A 27,924-nucleotide genomic window follows, 5' to 3' on the forward strand; every position below is an offset into this window, starting at 1 on the left:
ATATAGAAAATGTTTTAGATCTTTGAGTTCATCTCATGAAAAATGGGAGCAAAAATAGGATATTATATATACATTATATGTATGTGTATATAGACTTCTTGCACTATTTCTTATTTGTATTTTATTATATATGTTGCATTGTTGGAGGGTCAACATCATTTCATTAACTTTTGTGAATATGACAATAAAACCTTTGAATCTTTTGAACTCTCTGACGTCTATCCATGAGATAAGATAAGAAGTACTTTATTGATTTCAATTTGGTAAATGTTTGCGTTGCAGCAGCTTAAAAAGACAATGTACATAAGACAAATTAAAACACTAGAAATAAACAATCTAAAATATTTCTGAAATAGAAATAAAATAGCATTAAAAAGTAAAAAAAATCGAAATACTAATTTACAGTAACAAAATATAAAGCAGGATATTAAATATACATTATGTTTATGTGTCTTGGCCTTCTTTCAGACCCCCAGGATCACCACCTGCCCCCCTGACGTCCTCCTTCTTGCTCTCAGATGAAATTTGCTTGCCTAATGCAGCGTCCCCCAGAATAGCAACCTTTGAGGGCGTCTTGGCTGCCCCCCGTCTCCAAACTTGAGCCTCCCACCTTAGCCTTCGACACTTCCATCTCCTTATTGAGTGCCAGCGAGGGGAGGGGGGGTCCCAAGCCGTGGTCCCTGCCCCCGGAACGGCCCTTTGACCAATGGGGAGGCCTGGAGGATCGTGTGTCACTATAACAGAAGGACATAATCAACGCGGTAAGTTTGCAGAACCTTACAGCTAGTCTCGGCCAGCGGGGATCTCCCTTTCTTTCAGCTTTTTCTTTCACAGGTAAGAGTGTAAGTGAGTGTGTGAATGCTAGAGAGGAAGTGAAGCTAAAGTGCAATGTCCCCAACTAAACTAAAACTGAGGACATTTGAAGCCACATGTGTTAAAATCACTGCCACGACTAATAGAGGGTCAGGTGGAGGGACCAGAAGTCGCTTTGACACCCAGAGAGAGGCTTTATTGAATCTAGTCAGTTGTTGTTTGCCTGAGAAGTTGATCAGCTGTGGTTTCTGACATCTTCTGGTTTCTCCAAAAGGTGAAACGGTTGCTTTGTACATCTTGCATTGTGTTTCTTTGACGTTCTTGGAGGACACCCTCTTGTCCCAAAGAGCTTTGTGTTTGTTATTGTGCCGGTTTTGGTCCGAGTCCAGCGTCCCAGCGGAGGTTCATACCTGAAGGATTTACAGATGGCTTAAAGCCTTTGAAGCAGCTTTCCACTTCAGGAGACAGAAGACGACACTAATAAGTTATGTCACACCATGAGAACAGAGGCGCCGAACGGTGTTAATACCTCTGATATGTTAAGTCTTGGACATTACTTTGTTTTTGCATTGCAGGACTTCTTTCTTTGCTCATATGGTTAATACTGTCCATTAGGAAGCTGTAAATTGGGCGCGGCATGCGTTTACATTAAAGCTCACATAGCTTGAGGATAAACAGTTTAACATCTTGAACGGGAGCCAAGTGCCTACAGTGATATTACGTCGTGGTGTAAACACGCGTTTGAGTTGAGGGCATTTACAGGATTCAAACGAGCAAATGGGAGGAAGCCTTCGGCATTAGACCTTCCTGTGGCCTTTCAGGGTTTATTTTAATTCCTGGACAAAGTGTCTTCAGTCAGCAGGAAGCGTGATTGAAGGAGCCATGTGAGAGCGAGACGTCCAGATAAGGAGATGGTGTGGGATTATGGGTAGTGGTCCAGGGGAAGGAACCCAATCTTCATCTTCATCTTCCCCTGAAACTGGATCTGGAGCTGAACAGCTGTCAGTTGGAAATAGTTGTGATGTCGGAGCATTCATGGTGGCCTCGGGCTAACGAGGCTAAAGGGAAACTAATCCTCTGATGGCTCTGAAATAATGCACACATTCAGGTCATGTGTGTTTATCATCGCGGGGTTTGATCAGATCCTGTTGTGATTCTTACAACTACAATATATTATACTTCAATAAATATACTTACACTACAAAGTAGAACTCTTTGACAAGTCAATGCATTAAACATGTCTGGATGCTCTGGATGGAAAAGATGCTCTACTTCAATAGCAATACTTTTACTACGAAGTGAAAAAACAGTAAATGCATTCAACATCAAGTGATAGCATTAAAACGTTCCTAAAGAACCAACAGATTACTAGCATGCAGAGTAATACAAAATATATCTTGTTCTTTTACAGATATTGATGAATTAATGAGCAATTTTGCATCGAGTGTGTTGTTTTTATGATTTTTTTACCTCGTAAAATGCATTATTATTATTATTATCTTGTAAAGGTAGGGAAGCTAGGGTTAGGGTCATTTTATTACATCATAGAAATTATGCAAGTAATTTGGGTTTTAAAGCTGTCGGATGAAAGTAGAGAGAAGTAACAAGTACAGTTTTCCCATCTGAGGTGTAGTGCAGAAGAAGAATAAGTCATATTTATTGTGTATACTTAAGTACAAGTACCTCCAAATTGCACTTGTGTAAATGTACTCAGTAATGGAGAATGATTATCGATGCGCCAGAAGCTGTTTGGGTTGTTTCCAAAGATAAAAAGCCCCCCCAACATTAATGTCCTCTCTCAGCAGTTGAGAAAACGCTGTTGGCATAATATCTAATTGTGGCTCCCTTCTCACTTATCAGCAGAGAAGCAGATTCAGGACCGAGGGTTGAATTTCAGCCCAAAGTTTCAACGCTAATTTTAAACCAAAATGGATCTGAGGAATGTGGAGCTTTCCCAAAACAAACCCAGGGTAGAACATTTTCAAACGATGAACAAGAAAGCTATTTAGAAATTACATTTAAATAAAGATTTTTTGGGGGTAGGGGGCGCGAACTGTACAGGGCAGCAGGGTGGGGTCGGCGGCAGATATTTAAGCCATTCTGCAACTTAATCCTGAGCTAAAAATACAGCCGGCTGCTCCTTGGCAGACAGACGTTAAATTCCTCTCTTCTCTTTTTGCCTTCCAGTTTGTATAGTCCACCGTCACCATGTCTGACACTGAGGAAGTGTAAGTCCATTCATATTTATTCATTCACTCATTTAAACCACACCTGGTGAGAAGTTTGGCAAAAATAATCTCAACTCAAGGTCAATTTAGAAGCATTTTGTACATTAATTAATGCACACAACGTATGCAATATTTTGTAATGTTACTTTGTTTTATCGTAGTGTATTCACCACAACACCAAGTAACATTCATCGTATGTGTTAACCTACCTAATAATCAAACTGTAGATGTATTGCTCTGGAAAAACCTACTTCAAAAACCTTGAGTAGAGATTGTCTTGTCAAACTACTGAATCCGTGGACAAGCTTGAATTTACACGCTTATGTTTTAATTGAATCTTCGTCTAAATCAGAATTTCTTTGATTCTTCTCTTGCAGTGATCAGATCGAGGGTAAGTAAAACCATTTCCCCCCGTTTAAATAACATTAAATCCCCCTTAAAGTGAGGTCCATCAAGACTCCGGAGTCCCATGCTGAGTCCCGGAGTTATTTCTGAATCATGCCTAACTTATTTTCCATCCCCTGTAAAGAGTTGTATGCACTGGACAAATCCATATGTCTACAGGTTTGGCTTGACTCCGTCCAGATGCTCTACTTTAATTAAAGCTCAGATATTATCCTCCTGCTGTTGTGAGGCTGCAGGAACCAATGCTGGCATCAGGACAGAAACACCTGTTGTCAGCAAGTCCTATAGCCCTGCATGCAATCTGCAACCGGACAGTCCTCCAGATCCGATCGGTGCCTTTGAGCTCCGTTCAGATCGGGAGGACTGTGTTGTGTTTGCTACGCATGGATCCCCAGTGTACCCACATTTTGAATTCATATATTGTCAAAAATGGGTACAAATGGGATCTTTTTATAATATTCTTCTGCTCCTTTCTTTCTCGGATGGACCTAAAAGAATACGATGGTAAGGCTGCAGATGATAACTCTCATGCCATTGATACTAATTTGACATTGTTTAGTGTGTTTTGTAGGTTCTACGTTAACTTTATTTTTTTGTGGCATGCTAGTTAACCCTAACGCCATTTGAGATGAATTAAAAAGACTTAGAAATGTTTTTTGCATCAGGAGAGAAACATGTCTCTTTGCAGCGCAGGAACTCTCCAGGAATCAATCACAACTCATCCATCAACGACTGACCATCAACCTTTTTTCCTCCTGTAACCGCTTGCTGTCTCACATGCTTTTAGCGCCATCCGGTGGCAGTTCCCCCCAAACTGCCACCGCAATGAAACCTCATATATCTCTCACTCATCATCCCCTCTTTTCCATCTACTCACCACCTCCTACCTCTCTCCCTCTCTTCTCCCGCTGCCATTAACCCTTCTCACCGCCCTTCCTCTCCCCTGGTGTCTCGCTGCATGTTGTATAGCTGTAGCCGAGGAGGTAGTAGAGGAAGTAGAAGTGGCTCCTGAGGCGGCCCCTGAGCCAGAACCAGAGCCAGAACCAGAGGTAGAGCCAGAGCCAGAACCAGTGGTAGAACCAGAACCAGAGCCTGAGTCTGAGCTTGAAGGTATGTGGTTTGGAGGGGGGAAGGGGGTATTCTATCATCCTTTCACCAGAAAGCAGGTGCGCTCCTAAACAAAAAAAGGCTGCAGCAAAGCAGACAGACCCACCAATCAGAATCAGAATATACCTTTTATTTCTTTCAGCATAAAAAACACCAAATATATATATATATATATATATATATATATATATATATATATATATATATATATATTGCACATATTGCACATTTAACAACAAGGGGTGTTATAGTCTGATCCGCAAACACATGTTCTCCATGCTAATGCTAACGCTACCTTCCATTCACCTCTGGAAAAGACGCTGGGATGTGATGATGTCTTATAATATATATATTGTTAAGATGATCATACCCATAGCATTTTAAAGTTAGTTTGTAAAAACCCATATTTTTAATGCACTAAATTTCATGCTTTTAGGCTGATATAAAAAGTCCTGCTCCGTATCTATGTTAGCTTTTGTCCCGTTTAGCTTCCGGCTGCTACAATGCTTGAAGGTTTAAAAAAATGCATTCATTACTTCATTCATTCAATAATGAACATGTCTTTAGGGGGATTGATTCTGAGGTAAACTAACATCTACTACTTTGGTGGATATTAATAAATTATAGTCTAGCTACATGCATCTGTACATTGTGTTAACGCCAACACGTTAGCATGCAGTTCAGCACAGTAACAGTTAAAACTACGGTAAATATCTTTACGGTTCATAACTTTTGAAGTCTCAATTAGCTTCTTTGCTAACTCATAACTTCTAGTTTATCTAACAAGGAAACAAACTAGAAACTGTCTATTTATTTTGTAAAGTTATGGAATGCTACTTTATTAGCAACTTAGCCTAGCATACTGTATGCTAACATGTTGGCGTTCATGATGGAAAAAGATATCTGCAAACACAGGTTTTATTTAGGGCTTAAATTTAACAAAACAAAATAAATATTGGCCTCTTTTATCAATATAACCCTACTTATAGGCCTACTACTGTACCACATGTACTCTCAGTACTTGTACTTGTATTTGGCGTACAAGAAATGGCGCATTTCATTTAATGCCACTTTAATTTATAATTGAAAACCATGAATTCGGCCAAGTTGCTTCAACAATGTCTACCTAGACTTTCTGAAATAGCATGTGAATTTAGTGCTTTATGTTTTAGGAATCCTTCTCTGTTAGCTGTTTGGAGGTGAAACTGTGGTTCAAAGAAACCCTACTCTGTACATTCTCAAATATTGGCCTTTATTTACCTTCAAACTGAAGAACAACCTTTACTTTGCTTTATATATTTAATTTATTATATTCTAGCATCCCTCTAATCCCAAATCGATTCCAGATGGTTTTGCTAGTGGATGCTAAGCTAACGTAAAAAGGACCAGTTGCCTTTATTGGTTGTTAAATGTAATATTTGACATTTCTATTTGAGAATGTACTCTTTAGATACTCCTCAGACTGCCGCACATTGACTGTCTGCCCTAGTCGTGTAGTCTTCCTTGTGTTTGATGGATGTACAGTGTGCTGCTCTCAGAGCGATGCTAAAGTCTATTGATATTATATTATATTATTATATATTATAATTATATATTATATTATATATATTATATTATATTTATATTTTATTTAAAGTCTATTTATATTTGTCTATTCTGCTTTTTGTTTTGGATGCTTGCTGCATGCAGAGGCTGTGGAAGAGGAAGGTATGTTGATTTTATTAAAAGAAACTTCTGATTCATATTTAAAGAAAAATCTGTCATTCTGGTTTTGGGAAGGACCACAGGGTCCAGGTCTGACGTCTGAACTCTACCGGGGAACGCCTGCTGATCACAAAATGTCTGTCCACATTTTTTTTATCTGTCTGTCAAAAAAATCCAGGAGCGCTGCCCAATTGGCACTCAAATTTTTACCAATTTTTAATTATTGAACAATTAAAAGCTAGTGGAGAAAAAGGGTGAAGGAATATGAGATGCTAACACGTGCTTTACTGCGCAGCGACCCCACCGATAAACTCTTGCTATGCCACTCGTCGTCTGCATGGCATGGAGCCGCCAGAATCTGGGTACAAACAAAAAGAAAATTGAGAATGAAATGGGGGAAATGTCTTGCTTGTGTAAAATGCTTTTGGGGTCAAGCCAAAGAAACAAAAACAAGACTTATATTGTTGGTACGGTACTTAAAAGTCACAACTCTGAGTGACTTTTTTTAGATAAACAAGGCTTCATGAGAAGTTTGTAATATTAATAATACAACTCACAGCAAGGTCTGTTAATCCAGAAACTTCTTTGTTGGTATTTGAAGTTTTATGTTTACAGTGTTGGTACCTGTCGCTCTAACACTGAGGCTACCATTTTACAGTCTGTAATGTTAACAGTCATACAGAGCCAGGCATTTTAATCCATGTAATGCCTGAGAGAAGTCTGCTTTGTTTCTAACCCCATGACATGTACTTGTCCCCTCTTCATTTTCCTAATCTGCAGAGGAGAAGCCAAAGTTCAAGTGAGTTTTTCTTCCTCAAATGATATCTGTAAAACATCCGAGACGTTTGGTTAATCAAAAAAGACAAATATAAGCATTTAAACTACATTATAATGTATATGCGCCTACACACTCTCTCTCCTGCAGACCTGCTGCACCAAAGATGCCCGATGGTGAGAAGGTGGACTTTGACGTAAGTGGAGATGAAGTGTGAAGGATTTGAGTGCATGTAAAGGGTTTTCTGTTTGTCTAAAGGTTGTTTTTTTGTGTTTCCGGCCTGCAGGATATCCAGAAGAAACGTCAGAACAAAGATCTGTCGGAGCTGCAGGGACTGATCGATGCTCACTTTGAGTGCAGGAAGAAGGAGGAGGAGGAGCTGATCGGACTGAAGGACAGGATTGTGAGTCTTTCACCAAAAAAAACACACCTTTAAACATCTTTAAAATGCACTTTACATACAGATTAAAGGATCATTTTCAACTGAATTTGATCTTCATTCGATAAATAATCCAAATGCTAAATATATTCCACATTCTGGCGCTCCATTATCGAAGTACGGAAGCCAATTTCTGCCAATGTATTGCAAAAGATAATGACATATCATCTAAATACAGTATATAAGGGCAGTCTAATTACCTAATTTTGCTAAAATAATTACCATAATGACTTTTTATCCCAATGTACCAACAAAGAATACAATAAATTACTTAGTAACCCAGAATTATGAGTTAGTATCTTAATATTTAGACTTGGACGGCAGTATAGTGACTAAGTACTCCAAGATAATTAACTAATAGCTCAAAGTACTGACTTTTTATCTCAATATACCGACATAGTATCTCAAACAACTCTCTTTGAACTTCATTAGATAAATAATCCAAATACTAAATATATTCCACATTCTGGCGCTACATTATCGAAGTACGGAAGCCCATTTGTGCCAATGCATTGCAAGAAAGATCCAGTAAATGGTTATGATAATCAAATAATGACTTGATAGAGGAAGACATACTTTATGAATTGACTCAAAGTAATGACGTTTTATCTGAATATACCGACATAGTATTCCAAAAAAATGAACTAGTATTATTTCGTTAAAGAAGTACTTTATCTGACTATTTTCTGCTCGCTTTAGCCTTAAAATTACGATAGAGAAAGCAGGACAGTCTCTAAATCTTGTCATCTGTTATCTGTCTGTTAGATTTAGCAAAACAACGTGTGTGTATGTGTGTGTAGACGTAATGATCAGCTCTGACGCAGTGTGTTGTTTCCTGTTCTGCAGGAGAAGCGTCGTGCTGAGAGATCCGAGCAGCAGAGGATCCAATCTGAGAAAGAAAAGGAGCGCCAGGTCAAGCGTGAGGTTCGTAAACTTAAATATCACCTTTTGAATCGTATATATGATATTGCCTATAACTCATGCTTCCCGTTGGGCTGTTGAGAGGAGGTCTCACTCTGTTTATTTTCCCTTCACCAGGAGGAGAGGCGGATCAGGGAAGAGAGAGACCAGGAGAAGAAGGCTGGAGAGGAAGCAAAGAAGAAGTCAGCTCTGTCCAGCATGGGCTCCAACTACAGCAGCCATCTGCAGAAGGTGAGTACAAATACTCCTCACACTAAGTACTTTTACTAGTACTGTGTACAATTACATTCTCTGTAGAGAGTGAGTACAAGTACTGCACTATCCCTCACACTGAGCACTTTTACCATGGCAGGTTCTAATACTAAGTTACTCTGCTTCTTTCAGTAATATAATTGAGTGGAAACTATGTAAATGTTGTGACTAAAACAAATCCCAGCACATATTAAGAAATACATTAAAAACAAAGATTGGCTGTATAAATAATGTATTTGTTACCCCAAACGTATTTTAATGCTCTGTATCTTTGGCCAAAGCAACCAAAACAATTAAAATAAAATGTTGACAAAGTCAGTGACACAAACGATGTTACTAAAAACAATAATGCTAAAAAAAATAATTAAAATCTCCTTCCTGCATTCAATGGGCCCCTCATTAAATGATTGGCCACACCCTATAATTATTCTACACCCGCCACTGACCTTTACTACAAGTACTCAAAATTATAGAATCTGGGGTCCATTTTAAAAAAAAACTTTTTTATCCCAAAAATGAACATTGATTTTGTGTAAATGAGGTTTATAGAGCGGTGCAGTGACGAGTCCTAAAACCCAGAAGTGAGTCAGCATTTCTCCACTTCCTGTTCCCTGGTCTCAGAGCCAATGGGATCTCTCCATAGGGTTTAGGAAACTATCTGAACTAAGGTCTGTGGTTGAGACACATTGAAGAGACGGATCACGTTCTGTTCTACGACATTAAATCATCAGCAGTGACCCCACTGGTGATTTCTGAAGAGTGGACGTGTCTGAGAAACGATGGTTGTTACCAAGTGGCTGAATAGGACTACAGAAGTCGTGGAGGCCGTTGTACGTCATTACGCCGAACACGTGAACACTCCTCTAAGTTAGTTTCTGTTCTGCTTGAAAGCAAGTCCCTGCCTCCTGCAGACTGTTCAAACTAACGCTTCAACTCGTTCCATCTAGAATCTGTGTGTTTGAAAATGGATCTGAAGTCGGCGTGACGTTGAAGTCGTGCTGCTGGACTCGGCTGTAGCTCCTTTGTAGCATCACGTTAGCATTTAGCTTCTGGACATTAGATTTATGATTAGAACATTATAAAAGTAGACATGTGGAGATTATCCTGAACAAAGCATTTATCAAACAGGTTCGTTTTCCACAGACCTTCATTTTTACAATATTCCAAAATCCGATGGAGAAATCCCGTTGCTTGTTGTCGAGGGAACCCATGCGCAGTTTACTTCCGGGTAAATACGTCATCCCTGCACCGCTCTATTGACCATACATTTCAAAAAGAAGAGTGCAACTTGTGGTAATTAGTAGGAATGAAGTTGCCTTGAAAGCATATGTGGGTGATTATTTAAACTCTATGGACAGAAGGTGATGAAGACAAGGGTTAAGATGAAGATTTAAACCTCTGTTCCTCCGCATGAAACAGGCTGACTCGAAGAGAGGAGGAAAGAAGGAGACTGAGAGAGAGAAGAAGAAGAAGATCCTGGCCGCCAGACGCAAGCAGCTGAACATCGACCATCTGAACGAAGACAAGCTCAAGTAAGACTCACACACTTCACACAAAGGTTACAATCCTCAGGACTCACTTTTATTTATCCTCAGGGTGAAAGCAAACTCTTAATCCATGTGGCTTTCTTTAATAATTAATATTCAAAACATTAAGGGAAGGTATTTCTTTTTCTGAGATGTTTCTGTTTTATTAATTTAACTAAAATGTTTTTACGGTATTTTATGTTTTTTTTTCTGTCTTTGACGCATTTCTATAATTTATTTTTGATTAATTTAACACACATTTCTTAAAGCAATTTATATATTTTTCCGACATGTTTTTGACACATTTTCTCCATTTTATTTATTTATTTAACGTACATGTTTTTAAGTATTTTATATATGTTTCTGACTGTGTGTTGTTGTGCCGCAGGGATAAGATCACTGAGCTGCACGAATGGATGATCACGCTGGAGTCTGATAAGTTCGATCACATGGAGAGACTGAAGAGGCAGAAGTACGAGGTGAGTCAACAGAACAGGAACTCATACAACTTATTTACATGATTTAAATACCTTACTCCTTTAATTTGTCAGTAACTAAGGTCTGTACGTTTACTATGTGCATTTCTTCAAGGAGGCTTTAAATTGTTTGTGTTTACTTACTAAAGTATTTATTTATTTAGATTTAGGGTAAATAAATCAGATCCGGTTATCAAAAAGAAAGCCTCGTTAATTGATTAATACATGAATAGATCTCTCCTTATTCAAGTCATACTTTTTACAATACATTGAGAGATACATCTTTGATTCCGGCTTGTGTTTAGACAACATTTAACAATTGATAGCTTAATTGAAAAGCATTTCTTTTGTACAAAATCTATGGAAGAAACGCATTATTTTCTTGCAGATTTAGCAACCTCCTTAGCCCTAAATGCTATCATTATAATAACCATATTCATCCACAGGTTTGCCTCGGTATGTACCCTGATTTCTGCACAATAATCTTCATAATCTTTCTCCGGCTGTAGCAGATATTTGTTGTTGTTGTTTAAATTGTCGTGCGATCCTGAGGTTTTTCGCACAGCCGCGCTCCGGGTTTGAACCTCCATGTGTGTTTGATTCCCTGCAGGTCACCACTCTGCGTAAGAGAGTTGAAGAGCTCAGTAAATTGTAAGTAGAGCTGCAGCGACGCTCTGCCTGCAGCTTGGGGCTCGCTGCATGTTAGCATGAAGGTCAAGAAGGGAAAACACAGCGCCCCCCGCTGGCCGAGAGGAGACAACACACACCACAAAGACAAACAACTAAACAACGAAGAGTTTGTTTCTAAAAGTGACATCTGAAACATCTTGATTTTATTTTAAATGTAAAAATCACACACAAAATTACTCATTTCAGAAAGTTGGCATTTAAGTTCTGCATTTTTTGTAATTGAATTAATTAGGGATTTATTTGATATTCCCGATTCAAATCATGATGTTAAATTAGTACATCATTAACAAAATATTCCTATTTTACAACTTTGACGTTTTTATAAACCAACAATGTGAGATTATTTGTTGTTATGATGACACTTCTGAGCTTCCGTACCTGACTTAAACAAACTTTAAATGTAACGACAACGCAGGACATGTCATGTAAGACAGTTACCTTTCATCTTTTTTTTTATATCTAATACTTTTATACAAATTAGCTTTTTTTAGATGACATTTTGGAAACAAACTCTTCGGTTGAAAGCAGATCAACGGATCTACATTGGATGTAAAGGTGGTATTGGGTGACTGAGCTTTAGCATCGCAGAGCTTTGGTCAGGTGTGGCTGAGCGGTAACAGGTAAGTTTGACCCCGCTGAGGTTTCAGAGCTGAGCTGAAGCAGAGTCTCTCTAATATCTTTCTTTTTGAGGCGGGAAACTACGACGGGTGTTTTAACGCAACAATGATCAGATTGTGAAGTCATGTGATCGTGCTGTAGTTCCTTTATAGCCCAACATTAGCCACCTTTAGCTTAGCGGTGGTGACGGGAAGTCATGTGACCGTGCTGTAGTTCCTTTATAGCCCAACATTAGCCACCTTAGCTTAGCGGTGGTGACGTGAAGTCATGTAACCGTGCTGTAGTTCCTTTATAGCCCAACATTAGCCACCTTTAGCTTAGCGGTGGGGACGTGAAGTCATGTGACCGTGCTGTAGTTCCTTTATAGCCCAACATTAGCCTCCTTTAGCTTAGCGGTGGTGACGTGAAGTCATGTGATCGTGCTGTAGTTCCTTTATAGCCCAACATTAGCCTCCTTTAGCTTAGCGGTGGTGATGTGAAGTCATGTGACCGTGCTGTAGTTCCTTTATAGCCCAACATTAGCCACCTTTAGCTTAGCGGTGGTGACGTGAAGTCATGTGACAACTCAATACAGAGGAAACACTGATCATATGCTTGACCCCGTCCTGGTTTCCCATGATGCCTCACTCTACAGCACCTGGAAACTCGTTAAAGGAAAGCAAAGGGATTCTCCTCGGAGGTAAACGTGTTAAAGCTGCCGCTGTGTCGTTTTTCAGGTGCTCACTATCAGGAACCTTATTGATTGTTTGCAGAAGCAGTAAGTACTGGCATCGATGGGTTCACTGACACTCAGTAATCTTAATAACTTAACTAAAATATATCTGCGTGAACCCTTCCCTTAGCAGGACATAACTGACCGTAACAGGACAGTCTATGTCAGTTTATGGCAAAAAAAAACCTTGCATAATATTGGTCAAGCTAAGTAGGTTTAACTTTTTATTTTTACATTAATTTAAAAGTTCAATATTAGCATCACTTGTAAAGATTTACAGCTACACTCTGTTTTGAACTATGGTGCATTAAGCTGGATATTTTTCTAGTTTTAAGTCAACTTTTCCATCCTTGATTCTTAGTTTGTGTACCTTGGTTCATTTCAAAGTCACTTTGTTAAGATAGAAGGAAGCCATAAATACACCAAAGACACTAACACCCCCAGAAAGTGTTCAGGCCCAAATCCACGGCTAGAAAAACTTGTCTGGAAGTCAACATGGAGGCGACCTCGATCCAACTCTTAGGCCATACATGTTGTCACGTTGCGTGTTTGTCCCAAAATACAACATTTGCAGCAGTTTGTCACCAGGATTTTCACTCAGTTATTCCTTAATTCCTGCTGTTATTAACGGGCACTTAGTCAAACCTTATATTAAAGTTCAGCAGGAGAGCTAACGTATTGAGAACAAGTAGGCTACATTAAGCTAGGCTAAAAAGCTAACGTAGAAAACTTTAGACTAACTAGCTTGCCATAAAAAACTATGCATAGTAAATATAATGTATTATTCTTGCATATAAATGTAAATAAACATTAAAACAACAATTTAATTTATGTATAACCTTATTTAGATCAATGATAATAATAAGCTAGCTAGCTAACTTAGAACACTTTGAAAGTAGGCTAGGCTAACTAGCTTGCATAGAACAACTTTGCTTAGTTAATCTACAGGAATATAATGTATAATTCTTGCATATCAATTTAAATAAGCATTAACACAACAATATAATGTATAATCTTATTTAGATTGTTATAAGCTAGCTAGCTAACGTAGACAATTTAGCATAACTGCACTGAAATGTGTACAGCTAACCGTCCATCATTTTTAGCCCTTTTTCCAAGCAGTTAGTTTAAATGTCCTGGTTATTACTAGCAATTGCTATTCTGCTGTGGCCGTATATAGGGAAACGAACTGCTGCTTTTGATTGTCTTCTTGGAGTTGTTGTTGTTGTTGTTGTTGATGTTGAAGTTGATGCGGTGTGAAAGAAAGTGGAATTTCATGCAAATGGTTTGCTAAACTCAGTAAAAGCTTCTAAGGTTGGTTTAGCAATCTGGCGCAAAGATTTCTACTACTTTTTTTTCTGCTTCATTACGTCTGGTCAGCTCCATATGTTGCTTCTGTTTTGTCCTGAAATATGTGTGTTTTCTATCGTACGTACCCATTAATCATTTTTATATTTCATTGTAAATATACTGGTCGGTATGCAAGGAGTAGTCCCTGGTGTTCTCTGAAAAAGGATGATGAACAGATATTCATTATATATTGTCAATATAACGTTCAATATAACGTTCAATAGAGGAAAACAAGACCTCAAGAAACGGCCTGGTTTTACAGACGAAAACAGTTTGAAAATTACATTATTAAATGCAATTAAGTACCAAAGTAGTTCATCCTTTCTCCGTGCACAGATCAGGTGTCCTCTCTTCATACTGACCCCTTTACTTATGTGTGTGTGAGAGCCATTACAACAGTAACTGTGAGGGTATTCACATTACTTTACTTGGCTATTGGACTCAGTAATGATTCGGTTTGTGCAGGTAAGTGCTGCATGAGTTTGGGATTTTAAGACTGCAACGCCATTAGCATTTCATCCCATTTGCATGTGGCTTGTTTAGTTCTTATGGTTGCTTCAAAGTAAACCTTACGTTGATTATTTAACAGCTTGTACAGTATATGTTGTTCCATTAAACCAAATAAATGTTAATGTTTAAGTGATTTTTTACATTGATTGTTGCAGGGAAAGCTAATTATTCGGAAACTAGTCATTAGCTTTGTTAGCTAACGAGCGGTTCTGCACATTGTATTCTTTCTGTGTTAGTCAGCTCTAATCTGCTGTAACAATTCACTCGTGATTTCTGATGCTAATCGTCTGCAAGCTGATGCAAAATATCCACCTGAATCGTTAAGAATAGTTTAATTGCAGCCTGATCCAGACTGGCTGTACAAAGTAGTAGGCTACTAGTAGTAGACATATTAGTATTGTTCAGAATCAGTTGGATGGAAAACCAATGTTGTAGTTGTATCTAGTTGCTAAGGTGCTATTAAGTGTTGCCATGCCATTTATCTGACCACCCATTACCCTGAAAGTCGAGGAGTTCGTCAAAAAATACCGTTAGACCAAAGTGTAATGGTAAATGATCCCAAAAACAAAAGCCCTGGTTTCTTATTTACGCATTTATAGGTTTGTCTATTTCATTTATTACTTTGCGTCTCCGAATAACGGGCTTTCAGACAAATTCGAAGTCCCTTTCTTTTAAGCATGACACTAAACTGAAATGTGCGTCTGAAGTGTTGTGAAGTTGACTGAAACTAAAACTCTGCACAGAAGGCCATTATCCTTTGTTGAACAATCATTTACAAACCGTTAAAACCCCCCACACATTTCTGACATGTATTTTCTTTTTCTTCATATCACAGCAGCAAGAAGGGAGCCGCCGCCCGCCGCAGAAAGTAGATCTTCCCAAAAACGAAAGTGCGATCTTCTCGAACACACGCCTGAGGAAAAGACGCGCACTTTGGGGAAGGTCCTAGCTCGGAAGAAGACAGTAACGCTGAGGTGTACTTTGCGATTATCAACGCACGTCCTGAAACATGCAACCAGGAGCCTTTAGCTGCTGTTCATAAGGAATAAACAACGAAAAAAGAAACTTGCATTGTCATCACGCTTCCTCGCCCTCAGCTGTTTGGTTCTCAGTATTTTTGTAAATAAAGTATGACACTTCAAGCCATGACTGTAGAGCTGTTGTTATTCAAAATAAATCAATAAAGTTCCGTATTTATCAGACAGTCGTTTGTTCAACACTGTTTTCCAAACTGCAGAGTTGAATTGAAGATGGAGCTAAATGGTGTAGAAGAGACAGGATATATAGAGTCTGCGTACCCAAGTAAAACAGAGTCAAAACTCCAAAAAGTATGTTTTATATTATCAATACTATATTATAGAATCAATAAGGGGTACAGCAATTCCTTTAAAGGGTGTTTAAGAAAAAGTAAAGTTTACACAGTTTTCATTTGAAAATGGTCAAATATTGCATCAGGGTCAGATAGGCTAACTAGCTAACGTAGAACACTTTGAATCTGCTAGCTTGAATATCTATGAACATGAAGATTATTTTCCTTTTACAAACATGTAAATAAGCATTGACAAAACAACATAATGTTTGTATATTCTTATTTAGCTCAATAGAAGTATGGCTAGTCGGATCATGGAAAGTAGGGTAGGCTAACAAGCTAACGTAGAAAACCTAGCATAACTAAACTGAAATGTGTTTATCTAATAGTTGGGTTTAATAAAACATATCAGTATAGGATTGAATATCTAGCCATAAAGGTTAACAGGCTAAAAAGTCAAGCATTTTACGTCTGCCATTTTGACAATTTAGCAAGATAACTTATATAATGAAAATCTAAAGTCTGTTAGGCTAACAAGCTAGCGTGGAACATTTTAAGTCTGCTAGCTTACTTAAAAAACGTTGCATATGTAGTAAATGAATATTACAATTATTTTAGAATCCTTTGACATGAATGTAAATAAGCATTGACACAACAATATAATTATTTTACTATCTCATTTAGCTTAATAGTAATAATAGGGCTAGTGTGATCATGGTAAGTTAGGCTAACTAGCTAACATATAAAACTTAGCATTACTAAAGCTAAGGCAGCGTTTTTCATACTTGAGAAGATTAACAGTTAAAGTCTGTTTTGAACTACAATCTGTGTCAACAATTACAGAGCACATGGTCATGGGTAATGCTCAGGGTAGGAACATTGAAATTGTTGAGAAAGATATAAGCAATGAATAAATCAAATACATTAACACCCCAGAAAGTGTTCAGGCCAAAATCTAAGCTAACTAGATAACATAGAAAGCTTTGCTAGCTACGTAGAAACCTTTGAGTAGAAAATGAACAGGAAAATTATTTTATTATCCTTCCATATACAGGTAAATACGCATTGACACAACAATATGATGTATGTATAATCTTATTTAGCTCAATACTAATTACATGGCTAGATTGATAATGGAAAGTCTGTTAGGCTAACTAGCTAACATAGCAAACTTAGCATAACTAAACTGAACTGTGTACATTGTGTTGGGTTTCATAATATTTCTTATAAGTCTTGTTTTCCCAAGAACTCGGTTTAAAACAATCTGGTTAATTCTGCCTAAAAACGGACTAAATTGCTAATCCGCTGTAGGCCTAATTTTGTAAATTATACAATTTCCGGGTTTAAAATGTATTAATATTGCATTAGGGTCCCTGAGAAAGACGTAGGTGTTTTGGAAAAATATATTTGTTTAGCTCTAATCAAATCGTTTTTCTACAACAACAACAAAAAGGTCACAAGAGACATCATTTATTGGTTAGAAAATGCATTCAATAAGCCGTCACAATTATAATTTGCTTGAATCCAATGTGATTCCTCACCGTGATTACTCCGCCCTGATTGGCAGGACAGGAAGCATGTGTGTGTGTGTGTGTGTGTGTGTGTGTGTGTGTGTGTGTGTGTGTGTGTGTGTGTGTGTGTGTGTGTGTGTGTGTGTGTGTGTGTGTGTGTGTGTGTGTGTGTGTGTGTGTGTGTGTGTGTGTGTGTGTGTGTGACAGAAACCTCTGAACATTGAGCTGCTTTCACATCAGTTTGGTATCCAAGATGATTTAAATTGGGATTTGGTTTAGAAAGTGAAGGGTTTTTAGAAACATGGGGCTGTTTTAAGGTTTATATTTAATGCATTTCACTCGGGGGACACTTATCCATCAAACTTACTCAACATATGTCCAGATAAATGCTGGTTTATGGTTAAAAAATGAAGGAAATCCAACTAAATGTCTTTGTTTTCCACTATGATTTCAACTCGAGTGTCCCTTTCCCCTCGGCAGACCTTATGGGTTGAAAAAGTTGGTTGTTTTTCAATTTGAGTTTCGAAGCAACAACACATTCAGGGGAGACCTTTCAGTCTAAATACCAAGTGGTGCAGATGTATACCGCTTTAAGGATTGGAATAGAAAACCAACAGAAAGGTGTTTTTTTTTTTAAAGAGGCCCTGTTGTGTTTGTTGGGGGTTTTCCCGTTCCTGCAGTGGGACCAGCAGACTGGGCTCTGGTTTCAGACAGAGGGTGAAAAGAGGTGCTGCAGCACAGGCAGTATGAGAACAATAAAGAGCTTTTTGAACATTAAGCATGTAGAGACACTACATACTGATATACACCTGAACATCAGCAGGAGAGGACTCTTTAAAGTAGAGACACTATACATACTGATATATACCTGAACATCAGCAGGAGAGGACTCTTTAAAGTAGAGACACTACATACTGATATGCACCTGAACATCAGCAGGAGAGGACTCTTTAAAGTAGAGACACTACATACTGATATACACCTGAACATCAGCAGGAGAGGACTCTTTAAAGTAGAGACAATACATACTGATATACACCTGAACATCAGCAGGAGAGGACTTAAAGTAGAGAACACTACATACTGATATACAACCCTGAAACATCAGCAGGAGAGGACTCTTTAAGTAGAGACACTACATACTGATATACACCTGAACATCAGCAGGAGAGGACTCTTTAAAGTAGAGACACTACATACTGATATACACCTGAACATCAGCAGGAGAGGACGTCTTTAAAGTAGAGACAACTACATACTGATATACACCTGAACATCAGCAGGAGAGGACTCTTTAAAGTAGAGACACTACATACTGATATACAACCTGAACATCAGCAGGAGAGGACTCTTTTAAAGTAGGAACACTACATACTGAATAATACACCTGACATCAGCAGGAGAGGACTCTTTACAAAGTAGACAGGACACTACATACTGGAATATACACCACACCGAACATCAGCAGGAGAGAACTCTTTAAGTAGAGACACTACATACTGATATACACCTGAACATCAGCAGGAGAGGACTCTTTAAAGTAGAGACACTACATACTGAGATACACCTGAACATCAGCAGAGAGACCTCTTTAAAGTAGAGACACTACATACTGATATACACCTGAACATCAGCAGGAGAGGACTCTTTAAATTAGAGACACTACATACTGATATACACGCTGAACATCATTCAGGAGAGGACTCTTTAAGTAGAGACACTACATACTGATATACAACCTGAACATCAGCAGGAGAGGACTCTTTAAAGTAGAGACACTACATACTGATATACACCTGAAAATCAGCAGGAGAGGACTCTTTAAAAGTAGAGACACTACATACTGATATACACACCTGAAACATCAGCAGGAGAGGACTCTTTAAAGTAGAGACACTACATACTGATATACACCTGAACATCAGCAGGAGAGGACTCTTTAAAGTAGAGACACTACATACTGATGATATACACCTGAACATCATCAGGAGAGGACTCTTTAAAGTAGAGACACTACATACTGATATACACCTGAACATCAGCAGGAGAGGACTCTTTAAAGTAGAGACACTACATACTGATATACACCTGAACATCAGCAGGAGAGGACTCTTTAAAGTAGAGACACTACATACTGATGATATACACCTGAACATCATCAGGAGAGGACTCTTTAAAGTAGAGACACTACATACTGATATACACCTGAACATCAGCAGGAGAGGACTCTTTTAAAAGTAGAGACACTACATACTGATATACACCTGAACATCAGCAGGAGAGGACTCTTTAAAGTAGAGACACTACATACTGATATACACCTGAACATCAGCAGGAGAGGACTCTTAAAGTAGAGACACTACATACTGATATACACCTGAACATCAGCAGGAGAGGACTCTTTAAAGTAGAGAGACTACATACTGATATACACCTGAAACATCAGCCAGGAGAGGACTCTTTAAAGTAGAGACACTACATACTGATATACACCTGAACATCAGCAGGAGAGGACTCTTTAAAGTAGAGACACTACATACTGATATACACCTGAACATCAGCAGGAGAGGACTCTTTAAAGTAAGAGACACTACATACTGATATACACCTGAACATCAGCAGGAGAGGACTCTTTAAAGTAGAGACACTACATACTGATATACACCCTGAACATCAGCAGGAGATGGAATCTTTAAAGTAGAGACACTACATACTGATATACACCTGAACATCAGCAGGAGAGCACTCTTTAAAGTAGAGACACTACATACTGATATACACCTACTCAGCAGGAGAGGACTCTTTAAAGTAGAGACACTACATACTGATATACACCTGAACATCAGCAGGAGAGGAACTCTTTAAAGTAGAGACACTACATACTGATATACACCTGAAACATCAGCAGGAGAGGACTCTTTAAAGTAGAGACACTACATACTGATATACACCTGAACATCAGCAGGAGAGCACTCTTTAAAAGTAGAGACACTACATACTGATATACACCTGAACATCAGCAGGAGAGGACTCTTTAAAGTAGAGACACTACATACTGATATACACCTGAACATCAGCAGGAGAGGACTCTTTAAAGTATAGACACTACATACTGATATACACCTGAACATCAGCAGGAGAGGACTCTTTAAGAAATGAGTTATTTATTGGTAATCTCTAAAACACCAAAGCCTCTGTAGTTGCAGTTCTTCTCTGTGACCACACGATGGCGCTGCAGGTTTAAAGGTTGAATGGTATATTTTACTACCAGACTGGTACCTATGTTTTCAGGTGAAAAATCCAAGATGATAAATATCTTGAATAATATTATATGATTCGTTTTGAGCTTTTCCACAAAATATAATTTAATTTCTCTAAAAGTGAAAATAAAATTGTAAAATTATTAAAAAATACTAAATAGCTCATCATATAATAATCAAACAGCTAAATGTAATTAAAATATTTAAAAGCGGAAAGTTCTAATATCTTATGTACATCTAAATTAACGTATATTTAAGGACATATTATATATATTCTTTGTACCATTAAATAACGTTCTCATCTCTCAATAAAATACATTCAAATCTAAATAATCCTGAAGCCTAAATATCCAAAAGTTCATCATAAAATGACAATGATTTACAGAAATTAAAAAGCAGAGTCGAGTTTTTTTGTATAAATATTCGTTTTCATTTATTAGTCATAAGACTGTCACTCAGTTTTCAGATGTATAAATATAAAGTTTAACATTTTCACAACAAACAAACAAAAGCACGTACAGACGGAAACATTAAATACATAATTAACACTTTCATTGGAACAAATCAGCTCTTATTTACATCGTATGTACAGAAAAAGAAAAGTGGTCCTCCGCTGCAGTGAAAACATCAAATGATAATAATAATTGTTTTCAAATTGAACAGGAAGCAGACAGACTCCCACACTTTGTTGTTGTTACTTACTGCAGTTTATCTACAGAAATCTGCAGTGTTGAATGACATATCTTTAAAACATCACTGGATGTTATTGCAGTTGCTTTTCCTCCCGAGGGAATCAAACAGCTGGGGCTTTTTTTACGACTTCAGATGGACGAAAGTGGAGGAATGTAAATGGATGTTTTTTTTGTTTGGCCTCCGTCCTTCATCAAATAGACTTTTTGCACAGAGAGGAAGAAAAAAAATCCATCTGGACGACTGACTCTAAATCAGCCTTTAAAATAATTTCTCATAACTTAAAATAAAATTGAAATACTGCAAGAAATGAACCGAGTTGTATTCATCACTAAACCTGTGTTTAAAAACGACATTTCCCAGCATTCATAGTGGTTTTTACATCTAAAATGCACTTTTTTTTACAGCAGGAAAGAGAATTTCAGGGGTTAAATATAGTTAAATATAGAAGATAATTAATGCCAGGAAAATAAATATGGCGTATGGAAACTTGGGAATGAGAAAATCCACTTTGAATCCTCTTTCAAAAAATGTTTTTACAGGTCAACAAAATATATTCTTAAAATGTTCAAAATATGAGTCAAAATTAGATTACACGACTTTATCTTGAAATAATTATCGATATTTTTTTGTTGTAACTAATATTTGTAATACTTATTTAAAAGCTGTTTGATTAAGACTTAAAAATACAAAAAATATTTTCATTGCAAAATCGTCTTCTGCACGTGGAGTTTGCTCGGTAATTATAAAATCTATAACATCTGATATAAAATAAGAAACTCCACCAATAGCGACAAATACTTTTTGGTAAATAAGTAAATGGGCCTTAAGTTGTTTTTTATGAACTCAAAAATGATTTCCCCAGAATTCTCTTTTTTTTCTTGGCACGAATGAGCTTCCATATTTTTGTTTTTTTGGAAGGAATCTGGTGCAAAGAGGTGAAAACTCAGCTCAACTCAATGAAAAGGTAGAGATAGTGGGGGTTTATAGGACTTGGTAGATTAGGTTTGGGTCCTGGATGGGGGTCTGGATGGGGGTCTGGATGGGGTTCTGGATTGGGTTCTGGTTCTGGATTGGGTTCTGGTTCTGGTTCCGGATCTGGTTCTGGTTCTGGGTCTGGTTCTGGGTTTGGTTCTGGGTCTGGTTCTGGGTCTGGGTATGGTTCTGGGTCTGGTTCTGGTTCTGCTCTGGTTCGGGGGCAGAGGGGGTGTCGGTTGAGATCCGCTCCACGATGCTGGACAGGCAGTCGAGGCTGGAGACAACAGAGCTGCGATTCTTCAGAGAACCTGCAAAACAAAACACAAGACAACGTTACAAATCTAAAAAATATAAATTCTGAATAAATCTTTAATTTTCAAGGCAAAGCAAGGAAAGTTTATTTAGCACCTTTCAACACAATTCAACGTGCTTTACTAAAATCTAAGACATTAAGAAACATCAACTTCCCTTTGCTTTTACTGTTAAATAATAATATAATACATAGTTGATTAAATGAACATATATTTTCTCTATGAAGTATAATTTATCTGTATTTTCCTGCTCAGAATATAACAGTCAAACCTGATGTTTTTAGTTGTATTATTTATATGTTTTTATCAACTATGTGTATAGCTTTACAAATCAAACAAAACACACTTTTTGACGTTAACAAATTAATTAATTTGAAGATATTTAATGTTTATTTATCACTACGTCTTTTAAGTGGCAGAATAACTGGCCTTTAATCTGCTATTATATTAAATATATTACATTTGATTATACATTTATTTTTGGGGGTTTCTTACCGTTTTGTTTCTCTGAGAAATACGAGCTTTCATAATTTCCTCTTCTGTTTTTCTGACAGCTGGGTCCGGTGAAATCCGTCTGCAGAGGCAAAGGAACAAGACAGGAGTTTCAGTTACATGTCTGCATTATTTACAATAAACCACAGGACGTGCTGATCTCAGGCCTGTGGTCCGTTTACACAGATTGGCCCAAAGACAGACAATGAGTTCAAATAAGCAAAATAAGCATAAACACAAAAGTTAAAGTGAGAAAAAGACGGATTTATACTTTTAATAAAATCACAATGCATTACTAAACCGGCCCAACAGCCCAGTTCGATGAGGGGGGGGGGGGGGGGGGGGGTACATGTTGTTGTCAGATTGAGGAACAAATTCACCAGGAGAGTTGTCTTGACCAATAGAATGAATTCTGGGGGTTGGGGCTTAGACTTTCCCACTTTCATTTTGAAGGACCTACATATAGTGCAGGACGTGAGGCTCCACTTCGAGGTTGACGAGGGGGGGGCAAATGTTGTTGGAATTTGAATAACATTCACCAGGAGAGTTTTAATGACTATCATAACGAGTTCCGGTGGTTGGAGCTTAAAATAAATGAATTCAAAAATGTACATGGCACTAAGGACCACCCACATATTATCATTTCACTAGCAATCATTTTTCAATAAAATGTTTACGAACGATTTTCATGGAAATCAAATCAAATTATCGTAAAAAATGAACGAAATTCAAAATGTAATGAACACTATATTAAATCCTCATTCAAATCGCGAGTGAATCATCTCTGCGTTTAGGACAGAGTAAGGGATCTAACGACATGTATAAAGCTTTAGTTTCCACACAAAAATAAATGTTTGAAACAAATCTAGTTCAGAAAAATGATGCTTTTCTGAATCAAAACGAAAACATTGTATTCACTATTAAAATCCATGTTTTTGTCTTTTTTTAATGTCACTTAATTTACAGATAAAAAGACAACCTGGGATTAAACGAAGTGGGCCCAGCTAAAAGACATCCACTTGAATCAAATCGATAATAATAACACACATTTAATAGGATGTGTAAAAACTCAAGGGCTAAAATAATTAAATCAAATTAAATTAACGAAATCTTATTGAAAATAAATAAATAAACGAATGAAACTAAAACTACGACAGAGTTTCCCCAGATCTCCCCCGGTCCTTTAGAGAAGACCTAAGCGGGGTTCGAAGCTTCTGTTTCCCGCAGAATAAAAACAGATCAGCGGAGAGGAAGAGAGTTTACAGAGAAACGACAATAACAATAACCAGTAAAGCGTTTCAAACTAAAAACGAAAACCAAAGTAAGGATAAATTATTGTCTCAAATAAAAGAACGAATAAAACACAACAAAATAACCAAAAACTATTCCGTGCGTAAAGACGCAGTGGATACACCTTGGACAGCTCATAAGAACACTCAATCCCCCCTCTCCCCGCACTCTGCTGCATGTTTGACAACATATAAAATAGAATAAGGAAAAGTCAGATTTAAAACTAAACAAAAATCTAACTTGTCCGTAAAGACGCAGTGGATCAACTCAGGTCCAAAGGGAGCCAACAAAAGCACCAAAACAAAACAAGAAAACGAGTCAAACTAAAAGAGAAACCAAAGTAAAGATAAGTGGATACTATATCATATATAAACTATTGCACACGTGTTTTTAGGAATTACAAAAACGAATAAAACAAACACATAACCTAAACTAACTTTTCCGTGCGTAAAGACGCAGTGGATAAACACACTCAAACCCCCCTCTCCCCCCTCCCCTGCTGCCTGTTTGACAGCTGTCTGGCTCCCTGACACTCACCATGCCGTCGGAGCAGTTGGACCGGGGGCTGGAGGCGTCCGAGTCCCCGCTGTAGTGCTCCATCCCCGGGTAGAAGCTCTCCTCCGGCCCGCCCCCCCCTGCTCCGCGCAGCAGCGCCTGGAGAGACTCGATGTAGCTGATGGCGTTGCGCAGGATCTCCACTTTGGGCAGCCTCTGGTTCGGATTGGCAGATGTGCATCTCTTCAGGTTCTCAAACGCGTCATTCACCTTCCCCAACCGCCGCCTCTCGCGCATGGTGGCCGCCTTCCTCCTGTCCGCGCCCGTGGTTTTCCTCTTGCACGCTTTGCACGCCCAGAGGAGGCAGCGGCCCGCGTGGTGGTGTCCGCTGGGGGCCCGCACGTGCTCATCCTGGTGGTGGTGCAGGGAGGAGGAAGAGGAGGAGGATGACGGTGAGGGAGAGGGGCACGAGGAAGAAGAGTCCGGCTTCAGGAGGCCCGCGTGCACCAGGCGCGGGTCCAGGTCCTCGAAGAAGTGCATGTCAGTGGTGTTGAAGCACGGGTCGTCGTAGAAATCATCTGCGGCAGGGATGGGGAAAGAGATATCCGACAGCTCCATGATCACACAGAAAAAATCTAAAACACCACCGAAGAAGAAGGAGAAGGAGGAGAAGAACACAAAACTGGAAGATTGACAATAAAGTTGACTTTGAAGAAGAAGAAGGAAAATCCAGAAAGTGTCTGAGTCTTTTTGTTTTTGGAGGGGAATGTAGAGTCCTTCACACTCTCTTCTGTCCTCTCAGCTGTTGACCTGGAGACTTTTATACCTGGGACAACCCGAGGGGGCGGGGTCAGAGCAGTGACGCGTGCTGGGTTCTGACCAATCAGCGAGAAGAGGGCGGGGTTTTTACAGCTTCACGGTAATTAGTGTTCAATTACCTCTAACAGAGCAGTAACAGCGGGGTAATAAACTGCAGCTCTCAAAAACACATGTGCGAGGGTAAATACTGACAGCAGATATTAAGGATTTAAATCAGGGGGGGAGGGTTTACTTTATAGAGGGTCTATTTGAGTTTTTATTTTATTACAAAGTCTGTTTTTTAATATAATAAATTGCTATACATTTTTTTTAATTAAATGCAATGTTTTTCTGGCAGCAAGGAGTGATGGGTTACAAAAGGGAATTACATCAAAAGATTAAGAGAAAATGAAATATGGTTGGGGCCTAATCTGATGTTTAGGCCCTATGACAGAATAATACATTTTAAAAGATAATAATACATGATTTTAATGGAATAAATGTGTTTTAAGTCATTGAATAAATATGTATAAAAACAATAAACAAATCAGGAAAGCCAATTTGAAGTTTCACATTTTTTATTTGTATTTATTTATATTTTGAAAGCAATACAAGTTACAAAAAGGTGGAAAGGAGGAATATTTCTTAAATCAAAGCAGAAAACGGTAATACAAAAAGGAGAATTTTACAATCTTGATATATTTAAATCTGTATAAATATAATAGTACGATTAAATTGGGGCAAATTAGTATAAAATAAGAATTAATGGTGATATTGTGAAATAAATTACATTTTAAATTTGAGTTAATTATCATCCATTGTGATGTTTTCACCTTGTGACTAATTGCTTTTTTTTTATTATTAGCTCAAAACAATATTAAAAAACATTTAAAACCAAATAATGTTGATAATAATCTTTTTTTAAATTATTTTATTTTATTACTTTTCATATATGTATGAATGTTAAACTTATTAAGAGACAAATTATATCCAAAATGAGCAGAAATACTTCATACAAGGCCTAATATTTCATAATAAGCCACAAAGTGTAAATACTGTCAGTTTATACCTGTACAATGAAACATGATTCGTTAAATGTAATTGAGAGACTATTAAACGTCCTGCCTCCCATCTGCATCACCACCCACACACATTAAAATGTACATTATAGATTTTAATATTTCTATATAAAGTATACCTGCAGTATCGACATATTCCAGCAGAGGGCGCTGCAGAGCTCACATCTGCACGAAGCTACCCTCCACTATCCTCTGAGTGACAGATGGTCACGAGCTGATGCTCTAAGTGTTGGAGGAAATATTCAAAGCCTCCACTCACAGGATTACTCCAAAAGTGATTGACAGGTCTTTAAATACAGGACTCTGACCCCCCCCACAACAACAACTCAATTCAAGGTGATAATGTTTTAAAATGCCGGTAATTAAAGGTGTGTGGATATCAGTGTTGTGCATCTAAATACAATTGAAACACACCTTAACAAAACAAGTTCCTAATAGAAGTCACAGTCTGAAATTCACCTGAAATTATGAAGTGAAAAATCCAGAATAATCTTTGAAACTCACAAACATTGCTTACAAATATGAATCATAGTGCAGTGCTGATGCAGGGAAATGAATATGATGACGATACATGACCGTTTCTATAGAAGGCTATGAGACTCCTTTGGATGATCTAACATGCTAAGCACTCAAACAAAAATCGACAAAAAATATATGATAGAAATACTGGTGAATTAATAATACAAAATAAAGTGCCATTTGGAATAAACAACAACAACAATAACAACGTCAAGGCTTCTTCTCTGGCCCACGCTAGATCTTTAAACAAGTGTCATGAAATGATTGCATAATGTCACTCTGGTTTTCATTATGGACCCCCATCCATCAGGAGGAAGGGAACATACATCATATAGATTCAATATCCCAACGTTACGACTTTATTCTGGACATTTTTTTTAAAAAATTCCAAAATGTTCACACTATTCTGAACGTTTTATTTAATCCTCAACATTTTGACATTATTTTGAAAAACTTCACACTTTGGTCAGCCCACAAACTCCTCCTGAATCAAGGTATTAACTACAGATCTTTAGCTTCTATATTAACGAGATGATAACTCATGTTTCCTTCTGTATTCGAGGTATAAGTGAGTATAAGTTTGTCACAATTGTGCAATGATGTTGTCATTAACGTCTGATTCAGGCCCAAACTTCAGATGGACTGAAACTAAGCTAAAGATGAAGC

At 37.9% G+C, this 27,924-nt stretch overlaps 2 protein-coding genes across 6 annotated transcripts; one reads left to right on the top strand and one right to left on the bottom strand.

Moving 5' to 3' along the window:
* The first annotated feature begins 764 nt into the window (after positions 1-764).
* LOC117550672 (troponin T, fast skeletal muscle isoforms-like) lies at positions 765-15,726 on the top strand. Of its 5 annotated transcripts, none has more exons than XM_034223153.1 (14): positions 765-834; positions 3,001-3,041; positions 3,419-3,432; positions 4,416-4,556; positions 6,243-6,260; positions 7,038-7,056; positions 7,183-7,228; positions 7,319-7,435; positions 8,318-8,395; positions 8,510-8,623; positions 10,064-10,176; positions 10,559-10,649; positions 11,257-11,297; positions 15,362-15,726. In XM_034223153.1, exons 2-14 carry the CDS (start codon positions 3,022-3,024, stop codon positions 15,396-15,398), a joined length of 849 nt encoding a protein of 282 aa, XP_034079044.1. In that variant the 5' UTR covers positions 765-834; positions 3,001-3,021; the 3' UTR covers positions 15,399-15,726. The 5 variants fall into 5 exon arrangements, with proteins under 5 accessions (XP_034079044.1, XP_034079047.1, XP_034079046.1 ...); XM_034223152.1 differs by lacking the exon at positions 765-834 and adding an exon at positions 3,942-3,950; XM_034223154.1 differs by lacking the exons at positions 765-834; positions 6,243-6,260 and adding an exon at positions 3,942-3,950.
* Positions 15,727-21,012: 5,286 nt separating this feature from the next.
* LOC117550677 (myoblast determination protein 1 homolog) lies at positions 21,013-25,642 on the bottom strand. The gene is made up of 3 exons (XM_034223161.1): positions 24,905-25,642; positions 23,081-23,159; positions 21,013-22,582 (listed from the first exon to the last, which is right to left on the bottom strand). Exons 1-3 carry the CDS (start codon positions 25,478-25,480, stop codon positions 22,281-22,283), a joined length of 957 nt encoding a protein of 318 aa, XP_034079052.1. The 5' UTR covers positions 25,481-25,642; the 3' UTR covers positions 21,013-22,280.
* Positions 25,643-27,924: the final 2,282 nt, after the last annotated feature.

Source organism: Gymnodraco acuticeps, unplaced genomic scaffold (genome assembly GCF_902827175.1).
Source record: "Gymnodraco acuticeps unplaced genomic scaffold, fGymAcu1.1, whole genome shotgun sequence".
Classification (NCBI taxonomy): Eukaryota; Metazoa; Chordata; class Actinopteri; order Perciformes; family Bathydraconidae; genus Gymnodraco; species Gymnodraco acuticeps.